Source organism: Gymnoscopelus microlampas, assembly GCF_963454915.1.
Source record: "Gymnoscopelus microlampas genome assembly, chromosome: 15".
NCBI classification, from domain to species: domain Eukaryota; kingdom Metazoa; phylum Chordata; class Actinopteri; order Myctophiformes; family Myctophidae; genus Gymnoscopelus; species Gymnoscopelus microlampas.
Window position 1 is genome coordinate 28,767,042 of NC_139952.1, and position 18,314 is coordinate 28,785,355.

Below are 18,314 nucleotides of genomic sequence, written 5' to 3' on the forward strand. Positions count from 1 at the left end.
AATTCATGAATTCCAAATTTTAGTAGTCTCAACTCAATAAACCATAACATGGTAATTTCATGAATGTTCTACATTTTAGTACTTTTAAATCATAAACAGAATTAACCTTTTTAACTTTGTATTATTTTGCATTTCACACTTTTCTTTCCAAACACAAAAGGAGGACAATGCTACTTAATGTGTGTGCAATGCTGCAATGAGTTCCTTAATTTAAACTTAGCCAGTTAACCATGAACACATTATAAGCCACATTTCAAACACATAAGCAGTTGCAAAACAAAGTCAATAAACAGTTCACCAACCATTGGCATCTTTGGGCTGAACTTCTTGTAGAACTTGGAGTTCCTTCTCTCCTCTTTGAAGTGTGTTTGTATACTGACTGAGCACCTCCATTCCTTTTCAGGTGTTTCTGATCAGGTAATGAGCGGCCATTTTGCTGTTGCATTCTGGGAAATGTAGTGTGGAGCAGGGCAGTAGTAGAGCAGGGGTGTAGTTCAGTTCTGGTTATACATGGGCCAGTAGGAAGAGGATTTGCCCTAGGCTCTCACCACTAAGTCAAAGCTCCCTTTCTGAGTCTTGACTTGACAGTCTGGTTAGATGCAGAATTGGTTCATTCTAATTTCAGCAATTGACCCCAACTCTTCAAATTCAATTCAGTCAAGTTGTATTCGGCAGTTCAATATGATAATTCAACAATTTGTTTTGGTCTACAGTGACATACTGTACTAGGCCACAGACACACCACAAAATGTTTTAATCAGTTTGGTTAATTGGGGTTTAATTTACCTTATCAGAATTAACAGGACAATCCATAGATTTCTGTCAAGTACCAATCACGTTAGAATTAAATGAGCAAATATCTTTTAAAATGTTCTCCCAGGGAAGCATGCCCTTTTTTTCCTTTTTTCTTTTTACCCCTTACCTGTTTCGATCCCTGCTTTCTCCAGCCATGCGTTCATTGTGCACATTGCACACGTTTACATCACTTCAGACTTCAGGTGTGGCTCCTTTTCAAGTGGTAACGATGCAGGTTGAAAACACTGATACTTATTGACCGGCCCGCGTTCAAAGGTTTGAGATAAAAGCACTCATGCCCGAGTCCTCTAACAGGGAGAGAAACAAAAATCAATGAAGAGCACTTTAAAGGGGATTAAACCTTTGATCCAATGTTCTTGTGTGTGATGTCTGTTTGCCTCTCAGGTCTACGCTGTTTGCACCAGCGTCAAAGAGCTCACCACTCGCATCCCCAGGATGACGGGCGAAGAGAAGGAGTTTGAGGTCATAGACAGAGGTCAGACTTCCTCAAAGTGTTGTTCTTCTTGTCCACATCTAAACCTTCTTAACCATGCAGAGCATATACTGTATGGTTAATTGATTAGAAAATGGTATAAAATGTAGAGTTATCTCACTCTGAATATATGATATTTAGTATAATAATGATAATTACAGTATTTGTTTTTGTGCTCCTGCAGATGAGCGCTACATCAACCCTCATCAGGAGAAGTTCTCTATCCAGCTCATCTCTCCAGTCAGCTGGGAGGCCATCCCCAACGCACGGTAACACCCCCATCCACGGTTACATAAAATACAGTCTTTTTCAATCAACCAATCTAATAAACCTCTAAACAGAAGGCGAACATCATCTTCATATAGCGTCAACTAATGTTCAAAAGGCCATAACCTCTATTTGTGTCCTTCAGGATTGACCTGGAGGAGTGGGAGCATGTGACGTGCATGAAGACGGTGGCTCTGAAGAGCCAGGAGACTGTGTCTGGTCTGAAGGGATACATAGCAGCAGGAACCTGCCTAATGCAGGGGGAGGAGGTCACCTGTAGGGGCAGGGTAAGGAGAACCCACCCACACCTCTCCATCACGCTTTAAGCTCAATTTCTGGTCCACCACGTGAGTGTGTCGCTTGCCAAAAAGAACTGATCAACAAGCCAACGCGTTGCAATGGATGTAGATCAGTTTTTGGCAAGCGACGTTCTGTAAAATGTGCTAATACTTCATGGAAGTAGTCCGCTTTGTAATTGGCGACACAAATGACAAATTACATTACTGAAGTTACACTGAATGAGAGTATAATTCAGTGAAGAAGCAAAGTTTGTTTCTAGTTGGCACAATATTCTCAAAATAAAAAACGGACACTTCAGGATCAGATTAAAAGCATTACTACTGGTAAGTGTGGTTGAATAAAAGAGAAAAATGTTCTGTTGAAGTTCTTGTAATGTCTCTTGTCTTATTAAGTTCAGGTTCAGTGAAACTGTGCATTTACTAATGAATGCTGCAGTAATAATTACTTATGACTTCTAGCAGGGCCCCGTTTTAAGTGAGACGTATGTATTTACTGCATAAAGAACGACTGATTGAACGATTGATTGTCTCGGTTCAGATCTTGATCCTGGATGTGATTGAAGTGGTGCCGGAGCCGGGCCAGCCCCTCACCAAGAACAAGTTCAAAGTGTTGTATGAGAAGGAGCAGAAAGGTCCAGTCACGGCTCTGTGTCACTGCAGTGGATTCCTGGTGTCCGCCATCGGCCAGAAGGTCTGGTAGTCCTAGAAGTACTTCTCATGGAGATGGGGGTGAATCTCATTATCACAACGTCCCCTGTTCGACCCACTCTCTCTCTCTCCAATTTTCACAGATCTTCCTATGGAGCCTGAAGGACAATGATCTGACAGGCATGGCCTTCATTGACACCCAGCTCCACATCCACCAGATGTACAGCATTAAGAACTTCATTTTGGCTGCTGATCTCATGAAGAGCGTCTCTCTTCTGCGCTACCAGCCCGAGAGCAAAACCCTGTCCCTCGTCAGCAAGGTACGGACCGAACGAGCACAGATGCACATACGCAAAAGCAACCCTAGATGTATGCAATGGCCGTTTCATGTGTCAAAATCAAGGAGATCTGTTCTCCAAAACTGACAGGTTTTTCCTTTGCTGTTTTGTTATTACAGGATGCAAAGCCCCTGGAGGTTTACAGCGTTGAATTCATTGTGGACAACAACCAGCTTGGATTCCTGGGTAATGTTGTGCTTTCAGGAAAAACGATCAAGGATACTTTGGCTGTTTAACTTATCTAAGATCTTTCTACCTTTACTAATCAATCTTTGTGTTTTTTCTCTACTATCAGTGTCTGACCGAGACAAGAATCTAGGCGTATACATGTATTTACCTGAAGGTGGGTATTAGAAAATGTTCACATGTTTTTATGAGTACCCAGCGTTACTGTATACTCAGTGTTTTAATACATTTTGAAAGTAACTTCTCCAACATTACCTATAACTACCTATTTGGTAGTACCTAATTTCAAGGACCCCCAGTTTGATATGCATTAGGCCACAGACCCCAATTTGTCCGGTGGACCCCTGGTGGTCCACCGGACCTGACGCTTACAACCAGTGTTGTGTAATGTATAGTCTTATCATTGCAGCCAAGGAGAGCTTTGGTGGAATGCGTCTGCTGAGGCGAGCCGACTTCAACGCCGGAGCCCACATCAACACATTCTGGAGGATGCCCTGCAGAGGAGCCCTGGACACAGCCAGCAAGAAGACTGTCACCTGGGACAACAAGCACATCACATGGTTTGGTAGGCAGCCCAGGGGATAGGATTGAAATGTATCTTCGCTGTCGGGTGGAAACCTTTTATGTCCAAAACTGTTACTTTTTGGGAAATGGAAAAGAGAACCTGTGTTTAATAGATCCAGTGTTGTTATTATTTAGTCACAAGATCTTGTTAATACTTTTCATTGGTTCAATATTTATAAAAAACACAAACAGACTTAACACCTTTCAACCTTGTGTCCCTATTTTGGGCATGACATTATAAGTGAAATGTTTTGCTACTTTTGCACAACACTGTCTTACAGGGTTTCTGCCTGACAGTTTGAAATTGTGAAATTGATGAATTTAATTTTAGTAATTAAATAATTGGTTCAGTGCTATATTGTGAACATTTTTGCAACTTCACCAAAAGGTTTGCTTGATGTATAAAATTAAAAGTAATTTGAATTAATTGCTCACGTTTACAAGCATTTTCAAGCTGTCAGTTTGGGTTCTGATAACGTGTGATTACCATAATGATATGGTCTAATTAACAAAGTCATCAAAAATGATCGATTATGATGATTGTCAATTGCCTTATTAATTCATGTTCTAGTGTATTGCCCTAAATGGCCCTGTGAAATGTCCTGTGGACTTTCAGCCATTCAGTCTAAATGTGGTCTTATTCCCTGTGCTTCCTACAGCCACACTAGACGGAGGCATGGGGCTGCTCCTGCCCATGCAGGAGAAGACATACCGCCGACTGCTCATGTTGCAGAATGCGCTCACCACCATGCTGCCCCATCATGCTGGCCTAAACCCAAAGGCCTTCAGGTTTGGATTTGTACTTCATTATTTGCTATGAAAAAATGACAAGCAAATACGCCATTCTGATTGGCCAAGACATGCACTGCTAACAGTGTTATGTATGTGTCAATATATGAATGAACCATTGTAAACCGCTTTGAGTAAGTTTGAGTACCGGTACTTAGAAAAACGCCATAAAAATGCAATTCATTATTATTATTATTACTAACAAGAACAGATTCGGAACTTCACTGCAAAAAAGATTCAATACTGTAAAATGTACTAACATTTCATGGAAGTAGCCCGGTTTGTAATTGGCGACACAAATGACAAATTACATTACTGAAGTTACACTTCAGTGAAGAAGCAACATTTTTTCTTGTGTTTCTAGTTGGCACAATATTTATTTCTCTGAAAAGTTTAAAGGAAACCTTGACGCATCAGATCAAAACTTAAGTGTGTGTGGTGGTTCCCTGTCTAGAATGCTGCAGGCTGACAGACGAACTCTGCAGAATGCAGTGAGGAACATCCTGGATGGAGAACTCCTCAACAAATACCTGTACCTGAGCACCATGGAGCGCAGTGAACTGGCCAAGAAGATTGGTACCACTCAAGACATTGTAAGTACTGTCCATGGGCACGGTGGCACAGTCGGTAGCGCTGTCGCCTCACAGCTAGAAGGTCCTGGGTTCGATTCCTGCCGGGGACGCTGTGGGTGCTTGGGGCGTGTCTTCTCCTCCGCGTCATCAGCGCCCATACCCTAGGTGGGGTTGGCGAAAGGGCCTACTCTGTGTGGAGTTTGCATGTTCTCCACGTGTCTCTCAGGTAGTTAACACCCTCACAAAAACATGTAGTAATCCTGGTCGCTATACCGCCTGATGAGGAGAAGGGGAACTGGTTGGAATAACGTGTTCCTTCCACGCGCTACGTCCAACCAGGGAAACTCCCCCGTCAGGTGACAAGAAGGTCAGTTGGCTCTCATGCATTGAAGGAGGCATGAGCTCGGCCCTGACCTCCCTAGGCTGGTGAGGGGAGTATAGCGCCCAGGATCACTTAGAAATTGGCACCGGGTGAAAAAATAAGGGTTACAAAATCGCGGGATAAAAATTATAGAAAAAAAAAAAGTACTGTACATGTACAAAACTCAAGCATGCTGTGTTGTGCAGTTACGGCTTTGGATTACCGTCTGTTCTTATCCTCCATTTTCCTTTCCAGATCCTGGACGATCTTCTGGAGGTTGACAGAGTAACAGCTCATTTTTGAGCAGATGATTGTATTGTACCATCCACAGTGCTGTTTTATATTTCATCATGGATACTTGTATTTGTTTTGTTAAGAAAAGAAGAAAATGAAAAAAAGTTTAATATTTTGTTCACAAAAAAATTAAATGGATCAAAACTATGCTAGTATGTTTCTCTTTCATTCACAGCAGCTGTGGGCTTTTTAACAAAATGTTAAGACAGAGAATTCTCGCATTTGAGGTAGAAAACTTTATTTAACATACTGTTAAAATTACCTTTTAAAATATTTGGGCTCGACAGTTGGGTACTAAAGCTTGAATAACAGCTTCGACATAAGCCTTGACATTTTTGATCTACAACATACAGTATAAATAGGTAGTGGCTCGTGAACAAGCAGTATCAAACCCACAATGAATTGTATGAACAGCTATGGAGTGCAGAATTAACAAAAATTGCAAACAGTAAAACCTTTAAAAGTTAAATGAAATAAATTACCTTAGTAAAAAGAAAATATATAAAATAAAAAATAATCAAATCATCCTGCAATCTGCCTATTAGATTAGAAGGTATACTTAGTGAGAAGTGGACATTTTGTCCTGAGTGGCACTAGAGCAAAGGTCATGGGGTCATTCAAAATTATACTCCAGGGAAGATGAAATCCAATTTTAAGATTCTTGTTCGCAAGTGAAAACTTTGGCCTAAAGATGTCACTAGGAACTGGGAGTGTGGTAAGCTAATGACATTGCACGACCACAAAATCCCAGATTTGTGCTAATAGAACATGGGTACTGGTTCAAGGAGCCACCACCTAATATTTATCATTTAATTTATAAAAGGTTATTACATACATACCAATTCCAAGGTTGTATTTAATACGGACCGAAATAATTACTACTACAACTGTACAATTAGCATCGCTAAAGATTAGAGTTTTAGATTTTAAGCATTAAAATACACCAATTCAAATGAAAAGAGCATTTGATGAATTGAAATATTACTTCTACATGACAAGACCTGTCCCACTATCAAATCTGCTCAGTCAGAGACAATAAATGGAACAAAGCTCCTAAGGCTTGATTTATACTTGGTTGAGCACCGTGTCTTGTACCGAAAGTTGCAGATCTACAAGCTCACAACGTGTCATGCTGCGATGCATTGTGAGCTCTTAGATCTGCAATTTTCTCATCGGCTGGAGCCAATAAGTTACCACTCAACTTCTGTGTAGTCTTTTTATAGCCAGTGTACCACCATGCTACAATCTTTCATGCATTATTAAGCAAGATGTTAGGATCAATGTGTGAGAAAATTGTCTTCCAGAGGCACCAAGGTTTTGAAAATGGACAAACTTCTATTGAAAACCAGTTCTGTCCAAAGAATGGTTAAGAAATTGCCTAACACTAAAAATAACCATACACATACAGCAGCACCAACTCCTTTCAAATCACGTAAAATATTTAAAAATAAACATGTTAAATAGGTATGGTTTACCATTCTAAAAATATTAAAAAAAAATAAACGCATGTTAAAATAGGTAAGGTTTCTAAAATGGCTTTGATTAAGGTTGAAACAGTGGTTTCCGGGATTGAGGTCCTGCCCAAAGTCAATCTCTTTGTAGTATTATGTGTAACTGAAGTATATCCACTTCGGATAGTTACTAGCAGCATGTGAGATTGTTTCAGTGGTGGAATCTCTTTGCTCCTGTTTCACAGTTGTCCAAATTGCACTGATCTTGTGCTTGAGGCAGGTCTGCATTCTCTGGTTCTTTTTGAGGGCATGCTGTTTTTTTTTTATCTCAGATACTCGTACATCTCAGCATCCAGAGATATGAGACCGAAGTAAGACAGCAGGTTGACAAAGGTCCGGGTCAAACTCATCATAGCCATCTCCGATCTGTGGAGCAATCGCATAATTACATACTCTTGTAATTGCTGCAGGATTGTCAGTGGACATGAGCATGAATAAATGAATTCATTAATGTAGGGGTGCAGCAGTTAATCAAACTATCCTTATTTTGGGCAACTTTCAAAAAGAAAAAAAAAGGAAAAATGTTGTGCAACGTTGTTGTGCAACTAAGTATGAAATAACACTTTGATGGTTAATCAGTTTGTTGATATATAAAATTTCCCTGCTCCTTACCTCAGAGCAAACTCGAACCTGAGGCCCTGCCAGGTAGAACACATCCAACGGAACACCCTGAAGTTGGACAACATCCCTGGACTATCTGCGTGGTGCTTCCCCAAGCTTCGCACAGCACTAAAGAATAAAATAAAAACAAATTAAAAGATGAAAAGATACTATAACTGCAGATACTTTGTTAGGACTGTAGACAGAACACTTGAAATGCAAGGCTGTGTCACTTGTTTCTGTGGTGAAGAATCCTTGTATTTCCTGTTCCAGTTCTGATAACCTCACATCACCAGGCTTTCTGGTTTCGATTCTGAATCAACCAGAGTGATCCAGTCTAGAGCGCGCCTACTCTAAAAGCAGTGTTGTAACCCCACACAAATGCCAAATCAAGTAGCCTTGTCTTACCAATCGTTACAAGTTAGAATAAAACATGGGGTCGTCCAAAATCACATACTAACAAAATAGTATGTGTATAGTACATGGGATGCATACTAAATTCCAGTGGTGGATGAAGTACTCAACCCCAGTACTTGAGTCAAAGCGTAAACACACAGAAGTAGTACTTCTGCTTTGTCACAAGATGGGGCACTTTGCAAAAAAATCCATAATAGTCTAATTTGGATTAGATGAAACATACTATTTAGAAGGCACTCAATAGTATGTTGAAAATAGCACACCGTTTGGTATGTAATACGTTAGTATGTGATTTCGGACGCAACCATGGACATGCCAAACAAAGTATTCCAAGAAGTAATTGAAGAAACATGCTGGATTCATAAGATTACATCTTAGTCAGAACAATAACCCAAACAAACTGGAAGCAGTTTTGTAGTAGGCGGGCTCTAGACCAGATCTGAAACCGGCAAAGCAAATTGATCCCAGTCTATGGTTCTGAAGTTGAGAGAAAACACAATGAGTCTTTTTGTACAAACCTCTTAGCCATAACAAAGTAGCGGTCCACCGGTGCTCCCAGAGCGATGTTGATGCTGCGGACTGTGTTGATGTTGCGGAAGACAAGCAGCATGGGTCGGGGCATCGCTTTCAGCACCTTCATGATAGCGTCAAAGCGATGGATGGCCATGTCTCGCATGTACGTCGTCTCCGCTCTACTAAGAATGCTGGAGAGACCCAGCTTCCGCATGTTGATTGGTCGCTGCAGCAGCATCTCACTGAAGAGGAAGTACTCTGCAGGGCATGGACAATCAAATTAAAGGCATTAAAGCCTTAATAGTTAATTAACGACAATTGAGATGTTTTATCAAAATTCATTTGTAGCACTTAATGCTGCAATCTGGTTATTATAACTAATCTGTAGTAGTATGTTGGAGTATGTTAATACAATGTAACTAGCACATTGCAGTGGTTGGAGGTAGTCTCCCTACTCAGCAAGTAGCTCAAAACAGCAAAGCACGATATCTCCCCTGGCTAAGATCACCCTGGGCAAGGGATGTTGGTTGTCTAGGAAGTTGACAACCGGAAATGGTTGAATTTGGCGGAAGTAACGCCCAAGGAAATGACGTTGATGCTTTACAAATCTGTTAACATTCTCCGTGAATGAAACGAGTGTTGTGATTGGTCAAAAAATATCGTTTCCGGAGGAAACGGAAATCCTGTCCACAGGACTTCCTAGACACTTTAGGTCGTGACCAGGCTCTTCTTTTCGCAGATGAGTGAGGCTGGGACCGAGGTTAGGCTAAGATGGGGATTCCGTGTTGACGAAGCGGTAGATGTTTTTTTTTTTTCTTATTTATTTTCCAGGTAGTCACTTGAGGTCAAAGATCTCTTTTCTAGCAAGACCTATAGCATTAAAACAGTACAGTACAAGACACATAAATACAAGAACATTAGGCAAATGACTGGGATTGTGGGTGAATAGAGTTTAGTCTCCCACACGGGAGACCATGGTTCAAATCCCAGGTAGGACATGAAACGTACGGATTGCAGCATTAATTCAAATGTGAAATAATTGACACAAAACATGAACACATTTAACAGCCCTCACCTTTGACCCCGAGAGCACTAGAGTACTTCTGCATGGCTGCTTCATCACGCAGAACTATAGACCTCCACAGTTCACAAAGAGCCACTCTGTCACTGGAAGTTCAACAGATAGGTACTGTATTGGAGCTGATACTAGAGTTTTAAAGCAATTCAGTATTTTTTTATTAAGGACACAAAATAGAAACAAACTCACGTTTGACAGAGATATTCATATAAGCCATGGTCCAGTAGTACCAACTCTGCCTTGTTATCAGGGCCACGCCTCACTAGAACTGCAACACAATCATTCACTTAAACCAATTATACTTAGTTGTGGTCCCCCAAGGCTCTATATAGTAGGTACACTCTTTTTTCCCTCTACACTAAAGCTGTTCTCCAAAAATAGCCCATCTACAGGCTCGTTGTGAGATTGCAGATGGGCAATTTCTGGACAATATTCGCCCCACAGTAGGGACGCTATGGTTCATGTGGTTAATAGGGTTCTGTAAAGAAATGCATGGGTGCCGGTTATTACTATAATCTGCAAGTTGTTATATCTTGCCATCATACAAGGAGAACTTTTTCATTAATGTATTAATACTTAGTATTTTAAGTCTTACTTATCAGATGGTCAGCTTTTTGTGAAGTGAATGAAAATGTTGCGTATCCACTTTTATGTAATGATAACAGAAATATACACAGCTGCACTTACCATTGCCAGGGTGAGGATCAGCGTGAATGAAGCCAGTGTAAAATATCTGCTCTGCAAACGTCCGGATCAGTTTATCAGCAGTCTGGAAGAAAGGCACATCCTCCTATAATTTGACAAACCTCTGTAGTGCGTGGTGTAGTGCGTGATGAGGCCAAAATTGGATCTGCCCGTTTCTCCTCAGTGGCTGGAGCAATTGATCTAAATTTGCACACAGCCATTGACCATTACCATGTGCACCTAACAGCGAAGCCTGTTTTCCGATTACACAAAATCTCAGCTGTTTATTAGCGTTTTTGTGTTCGCTGGCTCCCGGGTTGCCAGATCATGTGCGCATATCCCCCCACGGGTATGGTCTAGTACTGTATAAATGATAGAACAGTGGTTCACAAACCTTTTAATTTCAAGGACTAAAGGTCCTTACACACCGGGGCGATTTTTTTCATGCGAATAATATGTTTTTTTTTTAAAAACTTATAAAGTCAATGCAAGCTTACATGGAGCGAAAAAAGCAAAAAAGCGAAGCGAAAAAGCGTCATTTAATTATTCGGAACGAGTATATTCGCATATTCGCTGGTGTGTAACCGCCTTAACTCTGAAAGTACAAATGGAACCAAATGGACCCATAAGGATTCATTTAGATCCATTTGTACACTCTCAGAGTTACAGATCTATAAGGATCTAAATTGGTTCCTAACTATAAATAATTTAGCTGGGGATCCCCAGGAACCCTCCTCAAGGACTAATATTGTAATGTGGTTTTCGAAATGGACCCCACTTTGAAAACCACTGTGATACAATATTACATTGCAGTAGCCAATGATAATTCTGCAGTCATATCATTCCTGTTATCACATCACTTACGTCTTTCAAACTCAGTCCTTGTCGTTTGATCTCTTCTACGTTGTTGATTTTGCACCCTTCACAAAACTCGGCTGTCAGCACTCTCTTTGAATTGGGGCAAAAGAAACGAGCTTTAGTGACAATTAAGCACCGAAAACAAGGCATCCGCAAGACCACAACCATGTAGAGTATTCTCACCTTACTGGTTTGTTCCCAGTAGACTCTGGGTATGACGACGAATTTGAAGTGTTTAAGTTCCTCTGCGCACCTCTCAGAGTTTTTGGCCTCGTTTTCAAAGTCCAACTCTTGAGCCAGCGTCCCCTTCAAGTCCTATACAGCAATTAGGATAACCACCAGTATTACACATAATATCAAATGTATATAGAGTACGCAAAATATAATATATAATGCCGGGATGCTCAGACCTTGAGGACCCATCGAAATCCGAAGCTGGGGTGCAGCCACTCTACCCAGTCAAGGAGAATTTCCAATGTCTTAATATCTCCCTCAAACCGATCCCTGAGGTCAATGTATTGCACCTTCAAGAAAAGAGAGTGTGTTAACAAAAGATACAAAAGCACCTAAAATGTAATAAGATATATTAGTCAGAATCTATGTTTTATTATACAAGAGAGGAAAATAGCTTGTGCCATTGTCCAACAGTCCAAACTAAGAGGCTAGCTGTTTTAATCAGGTGCGTAAGCTGAACGCTTATAAGAGGAGAAACCGTATAGCGAAATGCTCACACACTGATACTGAACAAAAGGAATGTCCACACTGAGGTTTAAGGATGCAAAAATATTCTCAGGCCTATATAGTATAGGCCTACGGTAGCAAAAGCCTCGACAATTGACAATGTCAGTGTAGGAGGCCTGTCCAAATGTTTAACCAATGACTGAAACATCGGCATTTTGATGCTCTTTTGTCCAAAAATAATATTTTACACAGCCTATGGTACCCTGCCATGAAATCCAAGGGTTGAGCAGAGGGGCTGTGCTCAAACTTTTCATTCAGGCTACATCTGTAAACTGGACTATTCATGAATGTCATTATTGTTAGTCAGTGAATTGATCTGGTATAGACGAATCCACAGAGCACTGCGGTGTCAGACTCCTGCTGCGGTGTGCATTCCAACACCACAGTTATGATTGCGCCAGGGGAGCGCTCTGTGGTCTGTGGTCAGTACAGAGTACCAGTTCTACTGCCCTTTGCCCACCTGAGTTTGTTTATTAGCCAACTTATAATTATACATGTTGGAAAGCCGTGCACAAAGGCTACCCGAGGCCACCTTGACGGAGAAAATCCTACAAAAATATGGATTAAGTTGGACCAAACTCTCAGCTGAGTTTCAAAGTTGGATCCAGTGATTAACTGCTACACGTGAGACCAAAAGCGTCACTACTGAATAAGTGGGGAGCATTAATGAGAGGAACAGCAGTGCCCACACATTCAACATCATTCATGAAACCAAGTGAGTATTGTAAGATTTCATCTTAAAGTGTAGGCAACTTAAGAATGTCTCTGTGAACATAGTGGCAGTCATCATTTATTGTATCATCTGTATTTGTTGGTTGGTGAGATTAGAATGTAAGCCTATGTGTGTGAGGAACTGAATGTGTAGGCCTATGTGCATGAGGAACTGCCCTGCCTTATGAGTGCCACATTTCTAATAAATAAAATAAAGGTTGTATAAGCCTACAAGACCACCATGTGCACACTTGTTGCGTCATAGAATGCACAGAGCCATAGACGCGCCAAAATAGATGCTTGGATACTAAAGTATAAAGCTCCTGTACACACATGACTTGCATGAAATGCAAATACAAGATTTATTCCTTTAAAAAGATTCCCATTTAGGGGGCCAAAATAACCGCTCAGGGGCACGCCTGGCATGATGATGCCTTTGTCTGGCTACAATTAAGGCATCAGGCCTTAATCGGAGTGCTGCCTTTTTTTTTTTTTTTTTTCACGATTTTGTAACCCTTTTTCACCCGGTGGCAATTATCTAAGTGATCCTGGGTGCTACACTCCCGCCGCCAGTAGGGAGCCCAGAGCCGAGCTCATGCCTCCTTCAATGCACGAGAACCAACTGACCTTCTTGTCACCTGACAGGGGGGAGTTTCCCCGGTTGGACGTAGCACGTGGAAGGAACACGTTAGATCGGCTATTTTTCACACATGATACTAGTGTGCAACGAAGCCTATAAATCAAGCCAAGGAAATTAAGAAAATGTGGGAAAGGTATGTCGTATTTACAAACATGACGTTGTGCTCTGGACTTACCTTCACAGCAACAGTGGTTCCATCCAACAACTCTGCTTTATGAACCTGAGCTAAGCTGGCAGCTGCTATGGGATTGTTGTCAAACTTCTTGAATATCTGCTGGGGGGTTTTATTGAAATCTTCTTGGAAGAGAGCGTCCACCTTTTAAACAAAATACATAACATTACATACCCGAAAACCTCTCCCTCTCTCTCTCTCTCTCTCTCTCTCTCATAGTTTACACCTATAAAAGCTTATTTTTATTCTGTTTCTGGGTAGCTCTAGCCGAGGGGACTTATAGTTCTTACCTCTTTGTATCTCCTGTCCAAGGCCTTGTCCTCTAGAACCTGAAGGGTGCGAATGTATTCAGGGGGTAAGAGGTGGTTGAAGGAGCACAGGCCTTGTCCAAGTTTGATGTATATTCCGCCATTTTTCACAGCTCCATTCACCATGTTATCTGCTGCCCTCTGGTGGCAAGCCGACATCCCGTCCAAATAGGGTTGGCTGCTCTGGCAGGGGAGGACACATGTACAATACAACTGTTCACATAGTATAGTATTTAAGAACCATAGCACAGATATGGCTTCCACTTCACGCATAGTAATCATTTTATGATCTATCATCTTCTTTTTAAAGGTTCTTTTTAGGTGACAAGCTTACCTCATCTAGGCCATCCAATTTCCAGTTAGTCGTCAAGTAGTAATCTACTGATATCCAGATACCAATGTACAGAGATCTGAGGACAAAGAGATAAGAAGGCCTGACAATGTCAAGTTGACATCACAAAGGTTTAAATTTTGCATATAAAAGGTAATGTGTTACTGTTGATGCAGGGTTCAATTAGCAATTATCTGATCTGAGAAACAGAGATAAAACATATCCCCACCAGCAATTAAAATGAATGACCAGAGGGGGATATCAAAAGCAGAAGCATGGATTCCCCCCATCCCCCCAGCAAATCTAACCCAGTGTTGATGACATTGGGGAACGATGATTGTTTGTGATCCACCCACCTTATGAACCGACCCTTTCCCTCAAACTCAATCTTCATTTTCCTCCGCTCACGAGGTTCTGACAGCGTGTACTGGATGCCGTACACCGAAGGCACACCGACCAGAACGGCGAGAAACGTCTTTTTCATCAGTCCTCTGCTCTTCCCCTCCCTGAGAAAAAAAGAAAGGAGGTATTCACATGCGAGTCACAGCATCGTTGATAAGTACATAGCTTTAAGCTGTGTCAAGATGGAACCATGTCAATTTACTATAGTGACCATCACGTAAGAAGACCACACAGCAAGTTAGAATTGTCTAGAATTGATCTATGTTCTAGCATGGAGTCCCAGTAGATAACAAACCTCAAAGAACTGAAGGTTCTGGTGAGTGGGTTCGGTGTTCCTGGGTGCTGACATCTGCGGAGCAGGGCCATGTGGCGTAGACACAGCCTCGACTAGCAGAGAGACATACAGATTGTTGTTTATTTACAGTAGAGGTCCTAGCTAATGTCTGTGGTTATCAGTCCAAGAATGGACACGTTTCTTTGGTCACTAATTCAACCGTGGTATATTTTAAGAACAACATGAGAACTAGTGTTTGTGTGTGTGTGTGTGTGTGTGTGTGTGTGTGTGTGTGTGTGTGTGTGTGTGTGTGTGTGTGTGTGTGTGTGTGTGTGTGTGTGTGTGTGTGTGTGTGTGTGTGTGTTTGCATTGGTGGTGGGATGCTCCATCAAGGGCACTATATCCAGCCAAGACACGTTGTTGTTTTCATTGACTGTCTGCATCTGAGGACACAATGTTTTCACCACTGACAAATTGATGTACAGATAACGTTAGCACTAATGTCAGGGACCTGACCGTGGGGGATTTATCAAAGCAGCTTATCACTTCACAATGATGAACATTTGGAAAAGGATAGTATATCACATCACCACGGAGAATGAAGGTAGATATTACAGAAGACCAACACCTTGATTTCCCTTTGAATGAAGTGCCAAACTGCAGATTCAATGCAACGCCTCCCCCATGCACATCACAACAGGGCTGAAAACGTCTCCCCATCATCCAGTCTGAAACCTAAGCCCTTCAAACTCCACTTCACTCCCTCGTGCTCTTCATTCCTACTACTATCATCTATTGTTTGCCATTTTTGAAAGATTGTAGTTATAATATGAAGGTGTATGTACTTGTTCTGTTGTTCACATATGCTATGTTATTCATTTTAAGATAGACATCACCTGTCAGTATGCTTGACAGCAAATGCTAAGAATGTTATTTAGGTAGAATGTTAGACAAATACTAGGTTTGATGTTTACCCGGTATCCAATTTTCTTTGAAGCACGCGTCAATGTTTTCTTTGCACTCTATTTATTAGCCTTGGATCAAGACGGCCATCGGTATGACAGCCTTGTATCAAGGTATGACAGTCTTGTATCAAGGCTATCTATTTATGTGACCAGATATCGTTTGTTGACTGGGGTTCATGTCATAAACTCTGTTCTTACTTTGTAAATCGCTCTGTCTGGATAAAAGTTTCTCTGATTAATGCCTAAATTGTAAATTGTGACAGCTGCAGAGCAATACAAAATACATAGGGAGGCACTGGGGTGCAGTGGTGGAAAGTAACTAAGTACATGTACTCAAGTACTGTACTTAAGTACAATTTTGAGGTACTTTTACTTTACTGGAGTATTTCCAATATTCAATACTTTTACTTCTACTTCACTACATCTCAGAGACAAATATTGTACTTTTACTCCACTACAATTATTTGAAAACTTGAGTTACTAGTTACTTAGATTTTGATTATTATGACAAAACATACATTAACCACTTCAGCCCTATTTAAACTTTGGCTATTTGAAAATAGCCGATCTACAAGCTCACAATGCGTCACGATGCAACGGCGTTGTGAGCTTGTAGATCTGCTATTTTCATAATATTTTTATACATTTTAGACATTATGATAACTTGTGAAACAGGACATTCTGCATAATGACTACTTTTACTTTTGGTACTCCAAGTATATTTTGATACCAGTACCTTTACTCAAAGGAAAATGTCAGCTGATATTAAAGTTACAAATGGGAAAGTAAACAGACATTTGGGGTTGGTGTTATGTGGCTTTTCAAAAAGAAAGTTTACATCTCACACACACACACACACACACACACACACACACACACACACACACACACACACACACACACACACACACACACACACACACACACACACTTTTTCGGGTATGTAATGTAATGTTATGTATTCTATTTTGTTTAAAGGCGGACGCTCTCTTCCAAGAAGATTTCAATAAAAAAAAAACAGATATTCAAGTCAATTTAGGATTCCGGACTGTTGGCAGAGTATTTCTACGTTGCAGTTTTGATACTTTAACAAGTAATTTTTTTTGGTACTTTTTCCATCACTGCTGGTATGTGCATTAACATTTATACAAACAATTACATTGAATATCATGACTGCCGCTGCTAACTACATGACAGCCACACACACAATTCCAAACAAAACATTCACAAGTATTATTTATGGCTTTACCACTTTGAAGGTCTCCCCCGTCATACTGCCGGCGTCCCACAAGTATATTGTCTCGGAGCAAATAACTACAATATTCCTATTTCTATTGTAACCTTGGACTTCTGCCTCCTCCTCTCTTATTGCTACTTATGCTACTGACTAACGATCAGCACACATATTTACTCCATCTCTCCTGCTGCTGCTGCTACCATACATCATTATATCCTCGCGATAATCAAACGACCTGCTATTGGTTGTGTTTGACTGTGACTCACCATCGCGAGATTATTATCTGCATATTCCTCCTCCTTGCCAAAAATTAACAGATCTACAGGCGAACAACCAGGGTTGCCATGTCGGCTTATTATAAGCGACTATGTGCTTATTTTTCTGTAAAGTAAATATATTGGTAGTTACGGGTTGCGTTTTTTGGGCCTGTTTCTAAAGTGTTGTTGCTTATTTAGGCTTGCTTCCAATCTTTTTTTATTATTATTTAAACCAGTGATTCTCAATGTTTTGTGCCAGGGCCCAGGGAGCCCCGCATACCAGATTTGTGTTTTTAGAATGTTTAAAATATATTCAAAATATTCACCGTTTATTTCAAGATTAAAAAAAAAATAGCCGATGCATAGTTTTATTATGTGACCTAAGTTGCTTATTTTGGGATTGTTTTCATAGACCTGGTTGCTTGTTTCTCTCGCAATACCTGGCAACACTGCTAACAACGCCTCGCGATCAGTAATGATGCGAAGCGTTGTTAGCTTCCAGATCTGTTCTGTGAAGGTACTACCAAGGATACGACACTGACGTAGTGAACAAGCAGAAGTGCGTGTAGCCTACCTCGCCTGCACCAATTAAAGAGCAAAGAGGCTTAATTGTACTTCGTTGCACGATCCTTTTTATTTGGCATGCTTCGCTCGACAAAGGGATAGCAGTATCTGTCTAGATGAGTTGTGATATATAACAAAAATAATGTGGACACTCCGCGTAGAGTCAATGTCGTATCCTAGAAATATCTGGTGTGCTCATCGCCTGACAATCAACTAGCCAATCACCACGACCGTCCTTCCAGGTCATGGGATTGTCATTGCGAGCGTCCTTTCGTGCCATGGGATACAACGGAAAAGACGTCAGCTGATATTGGCGTTATGGTGACCTTTCAAAAATCAAGTTTATATCTTACACACACACGCACGCACGCACACACACACACACACACACACACACACACACACACACACACACACACACACACACACACACACACACACACAC

General features: G+C 41.0%; 2 protein-coding genes across 4 annotated transcripts in view; one reads left to right on the top strand and one right to left on the bottom strand.

The window, feature by feature from the left end:
• Window positions 1-5,753, top strand: part of cpsf1 (cleavage and polyadenylation specific factor 1) — a 32,841-nt gene extending 27,088 nt beyond the window's left edge. The window contains exons 28-38 of the mRNA XM_084081312.1: window positions 1,201-1,291; window positions 1,473-1,557; window positions 1,701-1,842; window positions 2,393-2,545; window positions 2,646-2,822; window positions 2,960-3,026; window positions 3,136-3,183; window positions 3,436-3,591; window positions 4,250-4,379; window positions 4,834-4,972; window positions 5,568-5,753. Of these exons, the coding sequence (XP_083937438.1) occupies window positions 1,201-1,291; window positions 1,473-1,557; window positions 1,701-1,842; window positions 2,393-2,545; window positions 2,646-2,822; window positions 2,960-3,026; window positions 3,136-3,183; window positions 3,436-3,591; window positions 4,250-4,379; window positions 4,834-4,972; window positions 5,568-5,615 (1,236 nt within the window). The 3' untranslated portion in view covers window positions 5,616-5,753. The remainder of the gene's footprint in view (window positions 1-1,200; window positions 1,292-1,472; window positions 1,558-1,700; window positions 1,843-2,392; window positions 2,546-2,645; window positions 2,823-2,959; window positions 3,027-3,135; window positions 3,184-3,435; window positions 3,592-4,249; window positions 4,380-4,833; window positions 4,973-5,567) is intronic.
• A 74-nt stretch (window positions 5,754-5,827) lies between these two features.
• adck5 (aarF domain containing kinase 5) lies at window positions 5,828-17,237 on the bottom strand. 3 transcript variants are annotated; one of them, XM_084081314.1, is made up of 15 exons: window positions 17,061-17,237; window positions 14,868-14,959; window positions 14,527-14,676; window positions 14,174-14,249; window positions 13,822-14,022; window positions 13,535-13,675; window positions 11,678-11,791; window positions 11,451-11,582; window positions 11,274-11,357; window positions 10,413-10,494; window positions 9,915-9,993; window positions 9,723-9,814; window positions 8,653-8,905; window positions 7,730-7,846; window positions 5,828-7,483 (listed from the first exon to the last, which is right to left on the bottom strand). In XM_084081314.1, exons 1-15 carry the CDS (start codon window positions 17,082-17,084, stop codon window positions 7,381-7,383), a joined length of 1,740 nt encoding a protein of 579 aa, XP_083937440.1. In that variant the 5' UTR covers window positions 17,085-17,237; the 3' UTR covers window positions 5,828-7,380. The 3 variants fall into 3 exon arrangements, with proteins under 3 accessions (XP_083937440.1, XP_083937439.1, XP_083937441.1); XM_084081313.1 differs by having other exon boundaries at window positions 14,174-14,273; XM_084081315.1 differs by lacking the exons at window positions 14,527-14,676; window positions 14,868-14,959; window positions 17,061-17,237 and having other exon boundaries at window positions 13,822-14,017; window positions 14,174-14,232.
• Window positions 17,238-18,314: the final 1,077 nt, after the last annotated feature.

Bases quoted from the DNA above. Each gene is read 5' to 3' on its own strand.
- adck5 (XM_084081313.1), bottom strand. From the start codon at position 17,084: ATGACGGGGGAGACCTTCAAAGTG. The intron at 11,358-11,450 runs GTGAGAATACTC...CCCAATTCAAAG, and splicing joins ACTGGGAACAAACCAGTAAG to AGAGTGCTGACAGCCGAGTT. The intron at 8,906-9,722 runs GTGAGGGCTGTT...CATGCCCTGCAG, and splicing joins TAGTGCTCTCGGGGTCAAAG to AGTACTTCCTCTTCAGTGAG.